At 62.4% G+C, this 14,559-nt stretch overlaps 1 protein-coding gene and 1 long non-coding RNA gene across 4 annotated transcripts; both read right to left on the bottom strand.

The window, feature by feature from the left end:
- Window positions 1-52: 52 nt before the first annotated feature.
- Window positions 53-9,838, bottom strand: AEBP1 (AE binding protein 1). 2 transcript variants are annotated; one of them, XM_031679604.2, is made up of 21 exons: window positions 9,546-9,838; window positions 7,495-7,887; window positions 6,923-6,985; window positions 6,733-6,804; window positions 6,448-6,582; window positions 6,293-6,370; window positions 5,495-5,572; window positions 5,290-5,373; window positions 5,112-5,165; window positions 4,317-4,426; window positions 4,099-4,238; window positions 3,690-3,774; window positions 3,450-3,594; window positions 3,262-3,347; window positions 2,945-3,068; window positions 2,459-2,655; window positions 2,187-2,366; window positions 1,625-1,976; window positions 1,398-1,537; window positions 1,160-1,259; window positions 53-951 (listed from the first exon to the last, which is right to left on the bottom strand). In XM_031679604.2, the coding sequence occupies exons 1-21, from the start codon at window positions 9,793-9,795 to the stop codon at window positions 332-334; spliced, it is 3,486 nt and encodes a 1,161-aa protein (XP_031535464.2). In that variant the 5' UTR covers window positions 9,796-9,838; the 3' UTR covers window positions 53-331. The 2 variants fall into 2 exon arrangements, with proteins under 2 accessions (XP_031535464.2, XP_072821369.1); XM_072965268.1 differs by having other exon boundaries at window positions 9,582-9,838.
- A 23-nt stretch (window positions 9,839-9,861) lies between these two features.
- Window positions 9,862-13,226, bottom strand: LOC140697469 (uncharacterized). 2 transcript variants are annotated; one of them, XR_012074608.1, is made up of 3 exons: window positions 13,111-13,226; window positions 12,215-12,428; window positions 9,862-10,257 (listed from the first exon to the last, which is right to left on the bottom strand). It is a non-coding gene; the product is annotated as an uncharacterized lncRNA (long non-coding RNA). The 2 variants fall into 2 exon arrangements; XR_012074609.1 differs by lacking the exon at window positions 13,111-13,226 and adding an exon at window positions 12,857-12,965.
- Window positions 13,227-14,559: the final 1,333 nt, after the last annotated feature.

The following is a 14,559-nucleotide window of genomic DNA, read 5'->3' as shown; positions in this document are numbered from 1 at the left end:
CTCCTCCTCCTCTTCCCCTCTCCCCGCTGGTCAGAATGGCAAGCGGTCAGGACACATCTGCCATGAGCTTGGTTTATTGGTGTGGCCTGGGCAGGTGGTAGAGAAGTCGGCTCCCAGGCTCGCTCAGCCTGCCCCATCCCAGCCCTGCAGTGGCCCATGCGGCCTGCAGGCGGAGCAGGCGCCTGCCGCAGACTCTGGCTCTTTCTTGGTCACATTCACGCCCACCCTGGCTGGGCCACACCAGGGGGCCCTCCATGTGCTGATGGCGGCTGAGCTGGCCGAGACGACGACGTGACTACTAGTGCAAGCTCGCGTGTTGGCAGACCTGTTCTCAGAAGTCCCCGAAGTTCACTGTGTAGGTCTCGGCCGTGGTAAAGGGGAACTCTGGGCCTGTGACCGTGTCCCCCTCATCCTCCCCCTCCTCCTCGGGCCCCAGCTCTGTCCCAAATTCCGTCCCAAATTCCGTCACCACCTCCGTGTAAGTCTCAGTCTCTGACTGCTCCCAGTCAACTGTGGTCTCGGATGGAAAGTGCCAGGGCCCCAGGGTGGAACTTGGGGCGGGGGAGGGGGCAAGGGAGGTGGTGGGGAGCAGCGTGGGGGAGGTAGGGGGCGCCGTGGGGGTGGTGGCCGGGCCTGCAGTGGCATTGAGGCGGCGGAGCCGCATCTGTTCACGCATGCGCAGCCGGTACATCAGGCGGCGGCGCTGCATACGCCGCTGCTGGGGGGTCATGGGGCGCGATGGGTCAATGTGTGGGATGGGCCGGTTCCCGTTCATGGCCATGATCTCCCGGATGCGCTTCCAGTTGGAGCGAGCCAAGATGAAGTTGCACTGGGTGGCCCCGATGTCGTAATCCACATTGCAGGTCTTAGAGCTTGGGGTGTAGCCCTCCGCGTGGGCTGTCACACGGTACTCACCCGGATTCAGGATGCGCCAGTAATCGCCACCACTTGCTGCAGAGGGAGGGTGGGTCTGGCTGCATAGGAGTCCCCCCTCCCCAGCCCCAGTCCCCCAGCCCTCCCTCTGTCAGGGGTAGACCCTCTCTGGTGGGGGTCCAGAGGAGCAGGGACATGCTGGGTAGGCCTGGCTTCCCTTGCCAAGACCATGCACAAATTTGGTCCCCCACCTTGGGAAGCGGGGTGGAGACATGCACTTGTGTACCTGTCTTCACACCGTGGTTTATGCCACTCACGGAGATGGTGGCATTGGCGATAGGGATGCCCTGCTCGTCCGTCACAACCCCCTTGATGCCGCGGTGAACCTGCAGGATAGAGGCAGGGCTGATGTCCTCATGGAGACCCCACACGGCTTGCTGCTTCCCTGTCTGGTCCCCCAACCCTTCAACCTCTCCCCCGGCGCTGCCCCACCGCTCTGCCTGGCCCCCCTGCGGCCCCCACACCTGCTCCATGAAGGTGAGCAGGGCTTCCTTGTTGTTCTCCCACTCTCGGGGCAGCTCGCTCTCGTGAGGGAACTTGTCGCAGCCCAGGTAGATGGAGAGCTCCAGGCAGTTGGTGTGCAGGTAACTGAAGTCATTGATGGCTGGGCAGGGGCAGACACAGAGCTGCAGTTACCCCCGCCCCTCGCCAAACACCCCACTGCAGACACCCACCCCCCAGGCCGACTCACTCCCAGATCGAGGTTTCCACTTGGCCCCGTTGACGATGCCCATGCCGCCAGTGTAGTCCTGTGCTTGGCACCCTCCCCGGTAGGGCTCGGTCATGGTGAGATGAGCGGAGGCGAAGGAGATGGCCAGCCAGCGGAAGATGGCATGGTCTGGAGTCTCCTGGGCCTCTGATACCTCTTCCTCGTCCTCTCCGCGGGCGGCCGCCATGGCCGCGGCCAGCAGCTGCTCCTGGCTGGGCGTGCGGGCCATGTCGTAGGGGTAGGACACGAGCCGCTCGCCGCCATTCAGGTTTGCCCCCAGCACAAAGGGGTTCTTCTCCATCCAGGTGATGATGGCCCGGACCTCTGTGGACACCTGGGGTGGCCAGTGTGTGAGGTCTGGACTGCAGCCTCCACTGCCCTCCATGCAGACCCCATACGGGTATTTGTGCCCCCTCTTCCCCTCTGAGCCCCTGCAGTCTCAGCACCTGGGCTCTGTCACCCCCAGCCCACCCCCAAGTCCAGTGGACCACAGGGTCTGGGCTGCTCGTCACCCCAGGCTCTGCTGGCCAGGCCGCGTCCTCACCGTGGCCTCCGGAGAGAGGTAACGTTCAGGGATGGGCAGGTTATTGTTGGGGACCCGGAAGGGGACCCATTTCCTCTCCTCGGCTCCCCAGAGCACTGAGTTGAGATCCGGGAAGTCCTCAAAGATGTCAAAGCCCTCCTCGGTCCACAGTCCCAGCGCCCAGTTCCCAAATTCTGAGCCCTGGGGGAGCCAGCGGGGTCAGCGTCAGCGGCCAGCCCACAGGCCTGCCCCTCCCACCCCGGCCTCGCCCCAACCCCCTTCCCTCCACCCACCATCTGCGCTGCCACTTCGTAGCCATCAGGGTTCAGCGAGGGCACCAGGTGGATGCGTGTGTCGTGCACCAGGCTGCGCACACGGGGGTTCCCGTCGCGGTACTCCCGGCACAGGTACTGCATGAGCAACAGCAGCAGCTCTCGGCCCAGCACCTCGTTGCCGTGGATCCCAGCCGTGTAGCGGAACTCGGGCTCCCCTGCAAGGGCAGCAGCCTCAGCAATCAACCAGCCTCCCGAGGCCTGAGGCTCAGGGGCTCTGAGGAGGGGCTTAAACTGGCCTTACTCCCAGGGCGCTAGGGGGTGTGGGGCTGAGGCTTGTAGAGCCCCCATAAGGCAGACTGGGACCCCCTGAAGAGCTGGAAGGCCGGGCGGGAATTGGCGAGCTGGGAACATCAACAGCGCAGGCCCAGCTGCAGTGCCAGGGCCTTGCCTCATCTGCTGGGCAGGGGGAGGGCCAGGCCTCCAGGGGGCTGTGGGGACGCTCACCCAGCTCGTGATCCCCGGGGTTGTCTGAGATCTCCATGGCGTAGATCTTGAGTCCACGCGAGCTCTTTCCCAGGCTGTATGTGCGGGTGATAGTGGGGCACTGCTCGTTCACCACCTTCATCAGCTGTGTACCGCAGGAGACACAGAGTTACACAGCCCCCCCCACCCCGGGTGACCACGCCTCTCCCACTGCCCCAGTCTTCTATGGGGAAGCTGCCCTGTTGGCCCTGAGCCCATATGCTGGATAGGACACCCCTGGCCTCAGGACCAGCACCCTACCTGGGGACAAACACCCCACCTGGGGACAAGCACCCTACCTGGCGCATGTCCTTGTAGCTGTGGTGCCGGAAGTCCAGGTCGTCGGTGGTCACCACCTCGTTCTGTGTGTAGTAGCTGTGGACAGCTGCAGAAGGTATGCAGGAGGGGCCTCAAGCTGGTCACCTGCCAGCCCAGCCGGGGTGGCCCCAGCTGCCCATCCGCGCCCTTGCCAGCCCCCGGCACTCACGGGACACGGGGCACCCCAGCACCTCCAGGCGCATGCACAGGCTGCCATTCCAGGTGAGTGGGTAGATGCGAATGAAACGGGCCACCACCGGCTCCGGGAGCTCACTCAGCACGGGCGTGTCCTTGTCCACGTTCCCGTGGAAGGTCTGGGAAGAGGCAGGCCTCAGAGCAGCCCCCAACCCTGGCCAAAAGCCCACCTGTGGCCCAGACGAGGAGGGCAGAGCCGAGCCCGGGCGCCCACCATTTCCTCGTAGCCATTGGTGTACATCGTCCACGTCTGGCTGTCGTTGCTGAAGCCCACGAAGAAGGAGGTCACAAAGTCGTCACTGTGGAGTGGATGGTGGTCAGGGCAAGATTGGTCTCCCAGCCCCAGATCCAGGCCCTCAGGTAGCCTGAGCCCCTCCTCTGGGCCCAAGAACTTAAGAGCTAGCCGGTGTGTGGTGCTCGGCCCAAGTGTCAGGAGATGCTGCCACACCCACTCTGTGGCTGTGGGTGATTGGTTTGCTTATCTGGACCCAGGAAGCTGACTGGCCATGACCTTGGAGTGGGGGTGGGGGCCCTGGAGGGTCCACTGGAAGGTCCTGAAGGAGACTCAGCCATGCCTGGAGCCACTCGCCCCCACCAAGTGCCTGTGAGCATGGCCAACGTACTGGATGCTGGAGTCACGGCCCTGGGTGATGACGCCGGTGAATTTGGTGGTCCTTCTGGTGTCCACCTCGATCCACTGGGTCTGAGAGTCATCCTCAGCACACCATGCCCCGTCAAAGTAGTCGTCCTCATTGGTACCAGCCTGTGAGGGACGGCAGGGAAGCTGAGCAGGCAAGGCGCCCCCTCCTCGGCTGGGAGATGGGTCCCTCCCGACACCTACCTGCATGTTAAGCCGGCCCCGCTGTGCGCCCAGGCCATGGCGCAGTATGGAGGAGGACCGGATCTGGTTGTCCTCGATGCGGTGCGACTCCATCCCAATGGGGGGACACTCTGGGGACATGGCATCCCAGGCTGGTGGCCCACGGGCTCCATCCCTCCCTCAGTGCCTCCCTTCCCCCAAACCCAGAACCGAGAAGCCCAGAGCCCACTTCCCTCACATCAGCAGGTGCCAGTCAGGGCAGCTCTGCCCCAGCCTGTGCTTCCCCTCCTTGGGCCTCAGCTTCCCCCTCTGGAGAATGGGCTGATGATGGCAGCCTCCAGGAGGCCATGGGGTTCACAGGACATCACAGGGGCAGCCACCCAGCCCCAGCCAGTCACAGGCATCATCAGCTTTGGGGCCATCTGCATACCTGCGTGTGCCCCGAGCTCTGTTCCCTGGGGTCAGGCCCAGGGCAGACACTCCAGGGCCTCTCCCTTTTGGGCCACAAGGCTTTAAGAGCAGGAAAGAGTTCTGGAGGCCTGGAGCGCCATCAAGAAATCCAGGTTCTGGACCCAGGTGTGGCCTTGGCTGGGTCACTTGCCTGTCACCCTTACCCTGCTCCTCTCGCATGGCCCCACAGCCCTCATATCCAGCTTACAGCACCCCCACACCACACCCCCAGCCCCACACCCCCCAGAACTCCCACATACCCCCAGCCCTCACACCACACCCCAGCTTCCACATACATCTCCAGCCATCAGACCCACCTCCCAGCCCCCGCATCCCCAGCCCCCACATCCCTGGCCCCTCACTCACTGACTTTCTCTGCTGGAGCCCACTCCTCCTCCACCTCCTCACCCTTCCGGGGCCCTGCGGGCAACAAAGGGAGGAGATGGTGCTGAGAGTCCCAGAGCATCTGGGAATCTGGCTGCTCTCCCACAGGGATCCAGGCTGTGTGCGCACAGCCCCCAGCCCCCGGCCCCCAGAGACACACCTTTGTGGTCCTTGCTCTTCTCTACAGTCCATTTGTCATCCGTTTCTTCCTCCTTGGGGCTGCTGCCTTCTTTTTTGGGTTTCTCTGAAGGGTGGAAGGTGGGAGGGACCTGTCAGCCTAGCCCCGGGCTTCAGGGGGCAGATGGGGTGGGGGTCAGGCCTGCACCAGGGGCTGGGCCGGTGGTGGGAAGTCTGTTTCCACTCACTCAGCTCCTCCTTCTCTTCATCTGTTTCCACCTCAGTGTCAGGCTTCTGGGGCCGGGGAGGCCGGAAGTAATAGTCCACTGCGGAGAGAGAGCCCTGATGAGATGCCCCAGTGCTGGTCCCAGGGCCCCAAACCAAAAGCTAGAGCGCTAGGTTCACAGAAGCCCAGGGGGCAGGACTGGGGAGCCTGGGGGTTGCAAGGCAAGAAGGTGAGATCAGGGTGGGCTTTGAAGAGGAGACAAGGAGGGAGGGTCCTCCTAGAGAGGGAGGCTGCCTGGGCACAGGTGGGGTGAGTAAGACCCCCGAGGAAGTGACCAGCCTGGCCCCCAGGAGGGCTCTGTCCAGGGAAAGGTGAGAAAAGGCTGGGCAGGGAGTGGGACATGGGCACTGGACACACCTCAAGTGACAACTGGCACCTGTGACAGAGAAGGGGGCGTCTTGAGGGCGGAGCTGGGGCCAAAGGTCAGAGGGGTTGATGGGGACCTGGGGCCAGGGAAAGGGCAAGGACCTGCCGAGGCCCCACAGCCCGGGAAGAGGGGCATGGATCGGATCCGAAGGGACTGGGAGTGGAAGGCAGCAGCTCTGAACAGGAGCTAGTCCTGAGAGGTGGAGGTGAGGGGTGGGCAGGACTGGAGCTCAGGAGGGACAGAGACTGAAGCCCAGTGGGGCTCGGACTGAAAGAGAGGGTGACAGGAGGAAGACTGCAGCCTGAGTGGGGAGAAGAGACGAGGGCGGCGAGGTGGCTGCCACCAAGCTGGACGCGCAGGCGGCCGGGACCCTGGGGTGCGGTGGGCACTCACTGTCGCCGTAGTCGGGGATCACGTAGCCGTCCCCATAGTCGGGGGGCAGCGGGGGCGGCAGCGGCTTCAGAGGCGGCTCTGTAGAGGCGGGAGGCAGGCGTGAGTCAGAGCCCCCTCGCCTGGCGCCCCTCACCCCCAGTCTGCCTCCATCCTACCGATTTTCTCCTCTGGGGTCTCGAACCCCCGGCTGGGTGGCTCGGCCTTCTCCTCGGGGCGCTTGGGCCAGAGCCTCTCCGGCCTCCTCCTGCTGGGGGGCCGCCTGTGTTGCTTCTGGCGCCGGATGTACTCAACTAGGGGAGAGGGTGGACCCTGAGCCGGGCCACCCCGGGGAGGGTGGGGCTTCTGGGTGGACCCTCATGAAACCCCTGGACCAGGGGTCGGGATCCAGACAGGGGAGGTGGAGCCGGGAGGAGCCTCCCAGGCAGCAGAGCCCTACTCACAGTCCTCATAGTCCTCCCGCTCTATCTGGTCGTTGTAGTCCAGTGTGGGCTGCTCGGCTTCCTCTTCCAGCTCTGGGGGGAGATTACTCACTGAAGGTACTCACCAGTGGCCCCCACCCAGGCCCACCCTGGAAACCCAGCAAGCCAGGGCGGATGGTCCCCTGAACCCAAGTGGCTGGTATCCACTCACCAGGCTGGTGCTCCACGCTAGTCTCCCCTCCTGGACCCTGCCACGGATTTGGGAAGGACCCGTCTGCAACACAAACCCCAGAAGTAGGAGGATGGGAGGCCTGCCCTGACCCCTGGCTACATCGCGAGCCTCCACAAGACCTGGGTCCTGCTGATGCCCCTTGAACAGCTCACTCCCAGGAGGCCTGGGCTGCTCCGGCCCTCAGCACCCTGCTGGCAATTCCAGGGCCAAAGAGCTGGATGACTTTTGGGGGAGCCCAGGCCTGGTGTTCGAGAGGATCTGTTGCAAACTGCCCCCAGCAGGAGGGCACCTTGTGGGCTCAGAGCCCAGTGACACACGGGCAGATGGTGATGGGGCGCAGGGGACAGACCCTAGGACAGTGGAGGGCAAGCCCTACTCATGAGGCTGCCAAGCACTCCCTCCCACCCAGGGGAGGCAGCAGCACTGAGGGAGCGGCAGCTGAGTTGCTGGGTTCACGACAACAACTAGGCCCCAGCGCCCATCCAGCCTGGGGGCCCCGAGGGTCTGGCCACCCAGCGGGTCAAGCCCCGCAGCCGGAGCCCGGCACACACCTCCCTCCCGGGGCAGCTCCTCGAGGCGGGGGCTGGGGAGCGGGGGCAGCGGCCACACGGGGCTTTCTGAGGGGGCTGGGGCGGGGGGCCTCTTCCCAGCCGGGGGCTTCTTGGTGGCCTTGGGCAGCTTCTCTTTGGGCTTCTTGGTGGCCTTGGGTGGCTTCTCTTTGGGCTTCTTGGTGGCCTTGGGCGGCTTTTCCTTGGGTGGCTTTTCCTTGGGTGGCTTTTCCTTGGGCTTCTTGGTGGCCTTGGGTGGCTTTTCCTTGGGCGGCTTTTCCTTGGGCGGCTTTTCCTTGGGTGGCCTGGGGGACCCCTCTGGGGGCTGCTTGGTCGCCTTGGGGCCTTTGTCCTTCTTCCCTTTCTTCGCTTTGTCTTTGGCCTTTCCTGGAGGTGCTGTCCAGGACACAGACTCAGGTCAAATCGATGCAGAGCCCGCACAATGCCCCCTGAGCCTCCCCCCTGCAAGGCACCCACAGCCTGGGCAAAGGCGCTGCTGTTAGTCCTGCATCTCCCAGATCGGGGAACTGAGAGGTTAAGTCACTTGGGATCGTGGCAGAGCTGGGACTGGAACCCAGACTTTCTGTCTGCAAGACTATGCCATCACCACCACACTGTGGCCTGGGTGGCTCAGCTTCCTGGCAGTAGACCCTCAACCTCCTACCTGCCGAAACCTTAAGAGGGGCACCTCACAATCCATTCCTTTCCCGCACAGCCGGCCGGCCACTCCTCTGTGCTGGGCATGGAAAAGCAGACAGGGGACTAAGCTGTCCAGGGCTGGGGAGCATCCAGTCTAAAGGGGGAGGCCGTCCCATCCCTGCCAACTGCCACACAAAGTAAAGGGCCCAGAGCCTCCCTGAAGCAAGAAAAGCTTCAACAAAAAGGGACACTCGTGGGCGATCTCCTATCCAGGAGTAAGAAGTCTAGGGTGGACTGGAAACCATAATCAATAGGAAGTCCTGGGGCCACACAGAGGACAGAGGGATGGGCAGGACCTGCAGCTGCTCACTGACCTCAGAGACTGGGGGAGGAAGCAGGGGCAGGGGCTGGGGGCTGCCTGTAGGAATCCTCCAGAACCCTGAGCGAGTGCTGTTGAGAATGTAATGGGGGGTTGGGGCCATAAGACAGAAACACAGTAAAATTTACAGAATGCGGACAGCCAAGAGTCACAGAGCTGCCCTAGCAGCATGTAAGAGGCCGGGACAGCAACCCCAAAATAGGGGGAGGCCGAGGTGGGTCCTAGGACCCATCCCCCAGGGGTGGGGGAGGAGCCAAGAAAGATCTAGAGTAGGACGAAGGGGAGGGGCTGCTGACCTCAGGAATGGTGGGCGGTGCTCTGGAGTCTCCTGGGAGAGAGATCAGCAAGACCCCTGCCACCCTCCAGAAAGTCACAATAAACAGCTAAGATTTATTCACCACTGATTATATAAGAGGCACTGGGCTAGATACTTTGGTGATGTATCACCTTGTTTAATTCTCACAATAACTGGGGACTACTGCCCACTGCTCCTGGAGGCCTTGGGGAGAGGAGGGTCTTCTGCAACCCCCTCCCCTGCCTCTGTGCTCCTGGAACAGGAGGCCAGGCAACAGGGGGCTAGGGGTCCTTTCCAGGAATGGCGGGAGGCTGGGACTCCGGCAGTGGTGTGGGCACGGCCAGTGTGTGCCACAGTCAGACTGAGCGGCCCCATTAGGACAACAGGGCAGTTCATAGCCCAGACCTGGGGAGGGGGCAGCAAAGTCCCCTATTAGCTCGAGCCTAGTCCCTCTGGGGGCTTGGGGGCTGTGGATGACGGACTGGGAGGACCTAAGGCACTGGGCAGCGGACCTGTTGGATGTGTCTCCAAACCCGAAGGGCTACAAGCCAGCACTGACCTCTGCCTGGCACAGTGTCCTGCCAGACATCTGGGCTCTCTGGTGCCTTACAGAGCCATTCCTCACGCTGGGCTGACTGGACATCAGCCAAACCCTACGGAGGCCCGCCATTCTCACCTGAGGTGCAGGGGTCCCTGAGGCCCCCCGTCACGCCGAGGACCACCCCTACCTGGTGCTCTTACCCTCTTTGGCCACCCCCGGACGCGCCCCCGACTTGCCCCCAGTCTGGGCTTTGCGGACGCGAAGGGTGGGTTCAGGGGGCGGTGGGGCCTCCACGTCGTCCTCCCGGGGCTCGGGCTCCAGCTCGGACAGGAAGCCCTCGAGGAACTCCTCGATCTCGTCGTCGGTCATCACCGTCTGCGGGCGCCCCCCGGGGCACAGCGCCAGCAGCGCCAGGAGACAGCCGAGCAGGGGCGCCCCGCGCACGGCCATGGCGGCCGCAGCCCGCGCTGGGGGCTCCTGGAAGAGGGTGCCGGGGAGGGGGGGGCGATCCGGGGAGGGGCGGGCTGGGGGCCCCGGGGAGGGGCGGCGGGGGATCCGGAGTCGGCAGGGGACTCCGGGGTTGGGGGCAGGGGGCTTCGGACAGGGCAGTGGCTCAGGGGTCGGTGGGGCTCGGGGGTTCCGAGGCACCCGCGGCGGCTGGGAGCTCAGGTCCCGCGTGGCGCGCTCCCGCGCGGACCGCCCTCTCCAGTGCCGGCCGGGGCGGGGGCGCCGGGGCTTCCGGAGCCGGCTCCCCCCACCCCGGGGGGAGGAGGAGGAGGAGGAGGAGCCGGGCGTGGACGGAGGGGCTGCGGGGGGGCTGAGCAGTCCCCGCGCCTCGCGCGCTTGGCACTTCCCGAAGTGGGAACCGCCGGCGGTGGCCCGGGCCGGGGGTCTGCGCCTAGGCAGGAAGGCCTGGAGGAGGGAGGGTCAGAGGGGATGCGAGGTCCTGAGGGTGCGGGTCGGAGCGCGCCGGCGCCCCAGTCCCGCTCCGTCTGCGGAACCGCCCCCAAGCCAGACGGGAACTGGAGGCAAGATGCCACAGAGCCCGCTGGAGGTGACCGGGAACCCTGAGAGCAGATCCAAACCACAGCCTCTGGCTTCAGGGACCCTCCCCATCTCGGGACCCGCAGAAGGGTCTTGAGGGCCAACCCAGGCTTCCCTTTCTCTGAGCCTTGGCCTGGCAGCTCTGCGAACTGTCACCAGCCTTCATTCAGACATCCAGCTAACCTCCCAGAACCATGAAGAGCCCAGCCCTGGGCCGGTCCCAGGGGAGGGACCACACTTTGGGAATTCACTCTGTTGAGAAAATTGCCCTCGGGGCAGGCTAACTGCTCTGCTGCGGGTAGGAGCCCCCATGTAAGGTTATCCGGCCCCTCCCAAGGTCCTGACACACGCACAGCCAAATTTGGGTCAGAGAGGGAGCAGGGAGGGAGGAGATTCCTTCAAATTTTATTAAATTGTATGTATAATTCATAGGAATGGGCTATTAGGGGTGTGGAGCGACTCAGCACTTACACAGCAATTTCCACACAACAGGGGGTTCTTGCCCTCCCCTGCACTCCCAGCATCAGAGGGAGGGATCCCAGATTAAGAACCCTCAGGACGTGGGAGGCAGCAGTTTATCGAGCTTCTCTCTAGCAGGTGGTGCAGCCGCAGGTGAAGCCAGGTCGGATCAATGGGACACTTCAGGGGCAGTGCCTGTGAGCCCAGCTCCATGTGGAAGATGTAGGGGCCACAAAGGCATAGGACAACAGTTACCACCCCTGAGGACATGGACCAGCTGGGGAGAGAGGATGTGTGCCTTCAACACATTGAAGCTGTGTTCTGGGATCTGCCTTGGGAATGGTTCATTCGCCACCTAAATAGGAGCCATAGATATTTGGGGTCAGGCTCCCTTCCCTAGAATTTCTTTTACTATTTCCCACAATGAACATGGCTTCACCTCTACGGATACGCTGCTCTCCCACCAGCTGAGATCCCAACAAGGACAAACAGCCATTCCTCTCCTTCCTCTTACCAGAATCCAGTTTTTTAAAACTGTATTTACAAAGGCTCCAGCTACCACGTGGACCCCAGGGAGATAGGGGAGTCAGAGAATTCCATGATCGATTAGTAATGTCTGTCATGGGTGCTGGCATAAGGAGTTATGATATGTGTGCCTGATATTTCCCTAAGGCTTCTTGAAGGGCAAATGTTGGCTGCCTCAAATGGGCATGACACCCAAGGCCAGAGCTCCCAGAACATTGCTCCTTGAAGGAATGAAGAAGCAAGAAAAAGCACACCTGAGCCCATGGGTCAAATTTAGCAGCCGTCAACCCTGAGACACCGTCGTCTGCAAGGATTTGGCCTGGTTGAGAAAACCCAGGAGCCCCTGGGATGCTGCACAGATGGCAGGCAGGGAGAGCTGTGGGGGCAGCTGGCTTAGCTCTGGTTGGGGGACAGGGCCCTGGGGGCCTCTGCCTCCCCTCACCTCTTCCTTTCAAAACCCTTCCTTTGCTTTTCACTGGCTCACTTGTTCATACTTAAAAAGGCAATGGGACTGTGTCAATAGCTGGTCCCCAGAGTCAAATCCCATCTCCTCCCTCCTGGCCATCCATCTGATCACAGCAAGGAACCTCATGGTTCCCCGTGCCCTCACTGTGCAGACCGAACGGGGACTGTGCACGTGCTGGGCCGAGCATGTCAGCACTCACAGCCCAGCTCCCAGCTCTTGTCACTTCCCTTAGGAGACCAAGTCCACCCACCTAGGCTTTTGGTGCATCCCCCCCATCCCCCCCTCGGTCAGGCCTCCTTGTCTCTGTGCTGTCCTCACCCTGCCATGTGTCCCCGGGGTTGGTCCTGGCAGCAGTAGGATGAAGCAAGCTCTTACCCATAAATGTCCTCGGCGGGCCTGTGAATCATTGTTCTCGAAATTTCGTCTTGGAATTTGCTCTGTTGCCCCCAGCTGAATGTGTCAAAAAGGGAGGCCCAAGGCTGGGGTGGTGATGGGGGGTGTGGTGGGCGGCTGTGGCGCGTCACTTCCCTGGGAACAGCTCCCGAGTTCAGCTGGCTCACACATGGATCAGATTTGGGTTCGACGTTCTCTGCCAGGGAAAATAGAAGCCATGAAAAAATTGAAAAGAAATAGAAAGAACCTTTTCCTCAGCCACAGTGAGTCACCAACAAGAACATGAGCAGAGGCCTTGTGGGGAGCTGGGCCCCGGGGGTGGAGTAGGCAGGGAGTGGGGGGCCCTCCCCGCCTCTCCCCCTCCCCCTGAGGGTGTGGGCAGGCGGAGCAGTGGGGTACTGCTCTCTGTGCTGGGCTAGTATCTCCCCACAGAGGGCAAGGCTGGGACTCCTCTCAGCTTTCTGATCTGCACCCAGGAAGTCCGGCAGACCTGGGCCCATCAGGGGACTCCCATGTGCTGAGGACCCCTGTCCTCTAAACCAAACTCCCCACGGGTGGCAGCCCAGGCCAGGAAGAGGCAGGCCAAAGGGTGGGAGGCTTGTGGTCTTTTGGGCTACCACTCACCCTTCCAGAGTCCAGTGTCCTCTGCCAGCCGGTGGGGCATCTGGATCCATGTCGCAGGGCTCTCCTGAGCTAGTTGGGAGTCTGCGGGACAACCTGGGGCTCCTCACCCCACCTCTAACCCCCACCTCCAGCTTCTTAAGAAAAGGCTGGGCCTTTCCGGCCCAGGCCCTCGCAGTGAGGTCTGCCCTCCAAGCCATAGCGGGACTGGGCTTGACAAGCAGAGGCAAGGCAGCATCTCACCCTGGTGGACCTACCTCCCCTCGCTGCTTCCGGAGTGGGGAAGGGGAGTTCCTGGGGGAGATGACTTGGGCTGAAGAGGGTGCATGGGGCTCTCCTGCAGCCTTGTCAGGGTCAGGCTGGTGGAGCCCACTGACGGGCGAGAAGGGGGCGTGGCATGGCGAGAAGGGGGCGTGGCATGGCGAGAAGGGGGTGTGGCCTGCACCCTGACCCCTGATTGGACTGGGGTGAGTGCTGTTTAGCTTAATGGCCAAGAGCTCATCTCTGAGGGCCGTTGAGAAAGAATCATGCCAGGAGGGCAGCCTGCCAGGGTGGGCGGTCCCCAGGAGAGAGAGCTGGAGGGGTTGCCCCCACTTGGGGACAGAAGCAGGGGTTGCAATGAGGCCCATCTGGCAGGAATAGGTGCAGTGAAGGGTGACGTGGGGGTGAGGGGACAGGTAGGCAAAGCTATCACATGGGGGCACCAAAGCCACTTTGCTCCTTCCAATAATGCCCTGGCGCAGCGGGGTGGGGGGCCAGAAGCTCCCATATTGGGACGGGGGTGAGCAGGTGGAGCAGAAATGGGAAGGAATGGAACCCACCCTCTTCCCACTGTAGAGGGGTCAGTCCCACAGGAGGGGGAGGGAAGACATTTAAAACTGTGACCTTAAATAACTTGGTTTTCTCAGGCTGTAAGTGGTGGGGGGTAGGGGGTGGCTCTAGGACTACTGGTGGCTCCCCCACCCCTGATAGGGAGCCCTCTCATTCAGCCAGTCCAGTCAGGCAAGGTTACTTTCTGTCTTTGCAAATCTGACAGTTTGGGTCTCCGGGCAACTCTGGCCAGAGCCTTGGGAGATATGAGGGTCAGTCCCATCCCTGGGTGGTCCCCAGGTGACTGTGGCCCCCTTCCCTCTCCAGACCTCAGGGTTCCGGTCCTACAAATGTAATTACCACATCTCCCCATGAGATGGAGAGACAGAGATGAACAGGCCCCATCCAAGCACTCGATCTGCACGTCCAGGGGATGCAGGGGTCCCTCGGGGAGGATGCCCCGAATCCTAGGTGGCCTCTCCTTAAATACAGCCCCGAAAGGGAAGAGCCACGCTCTGGGCTTCACAGGGAACTCATCCTTCTAAAGGTTTCAGCCAAATCTCTGCACCCAGGGGCATCACATCTCAGCTTCCCAAGTGCCTAAAAAGATGTCCCCAGCTGTCCTGCCAGGACTGCCTGCCATGTCAGCAAGAGGCTGTCTCATCCCAGGTCCCTGAGTCCCAAAAGTCCGTGATGTCATCGCTCTCCACCTCCCAGTCCCCACCCTGCCACAGCTTCAGTCCCCTCACCTCCTGGGTCCCCCTCGTGTACACACATCTGTGAGTTTGTGACTCTGCAGCTCGTTTGCTCACTGGCAGGTCTCCATGGAGCTTTCAACAAGGTCCAGGCCTTCCTGGGGTGGCCTTCCTCCGAAGACATTCAGGCCAGGGCAAACA

The sequence above is a fragment of the Vicugna pacos genome, chromosome 7 (assembly GCF_048564905.1).
Source record: "Vicugna pacos chromosome 7, VicPac4, whole genome shotgun sequence".
Taxonomy (NCBI): Eukaryota; Metazoa; Chordata; class Mammalia; order Artiodactyla; family Camelidae; genus Vicugna; species Vicugna pacos.
This window is presented reverse-complemented; position numbering and strand designations above follow the sequence as displayed.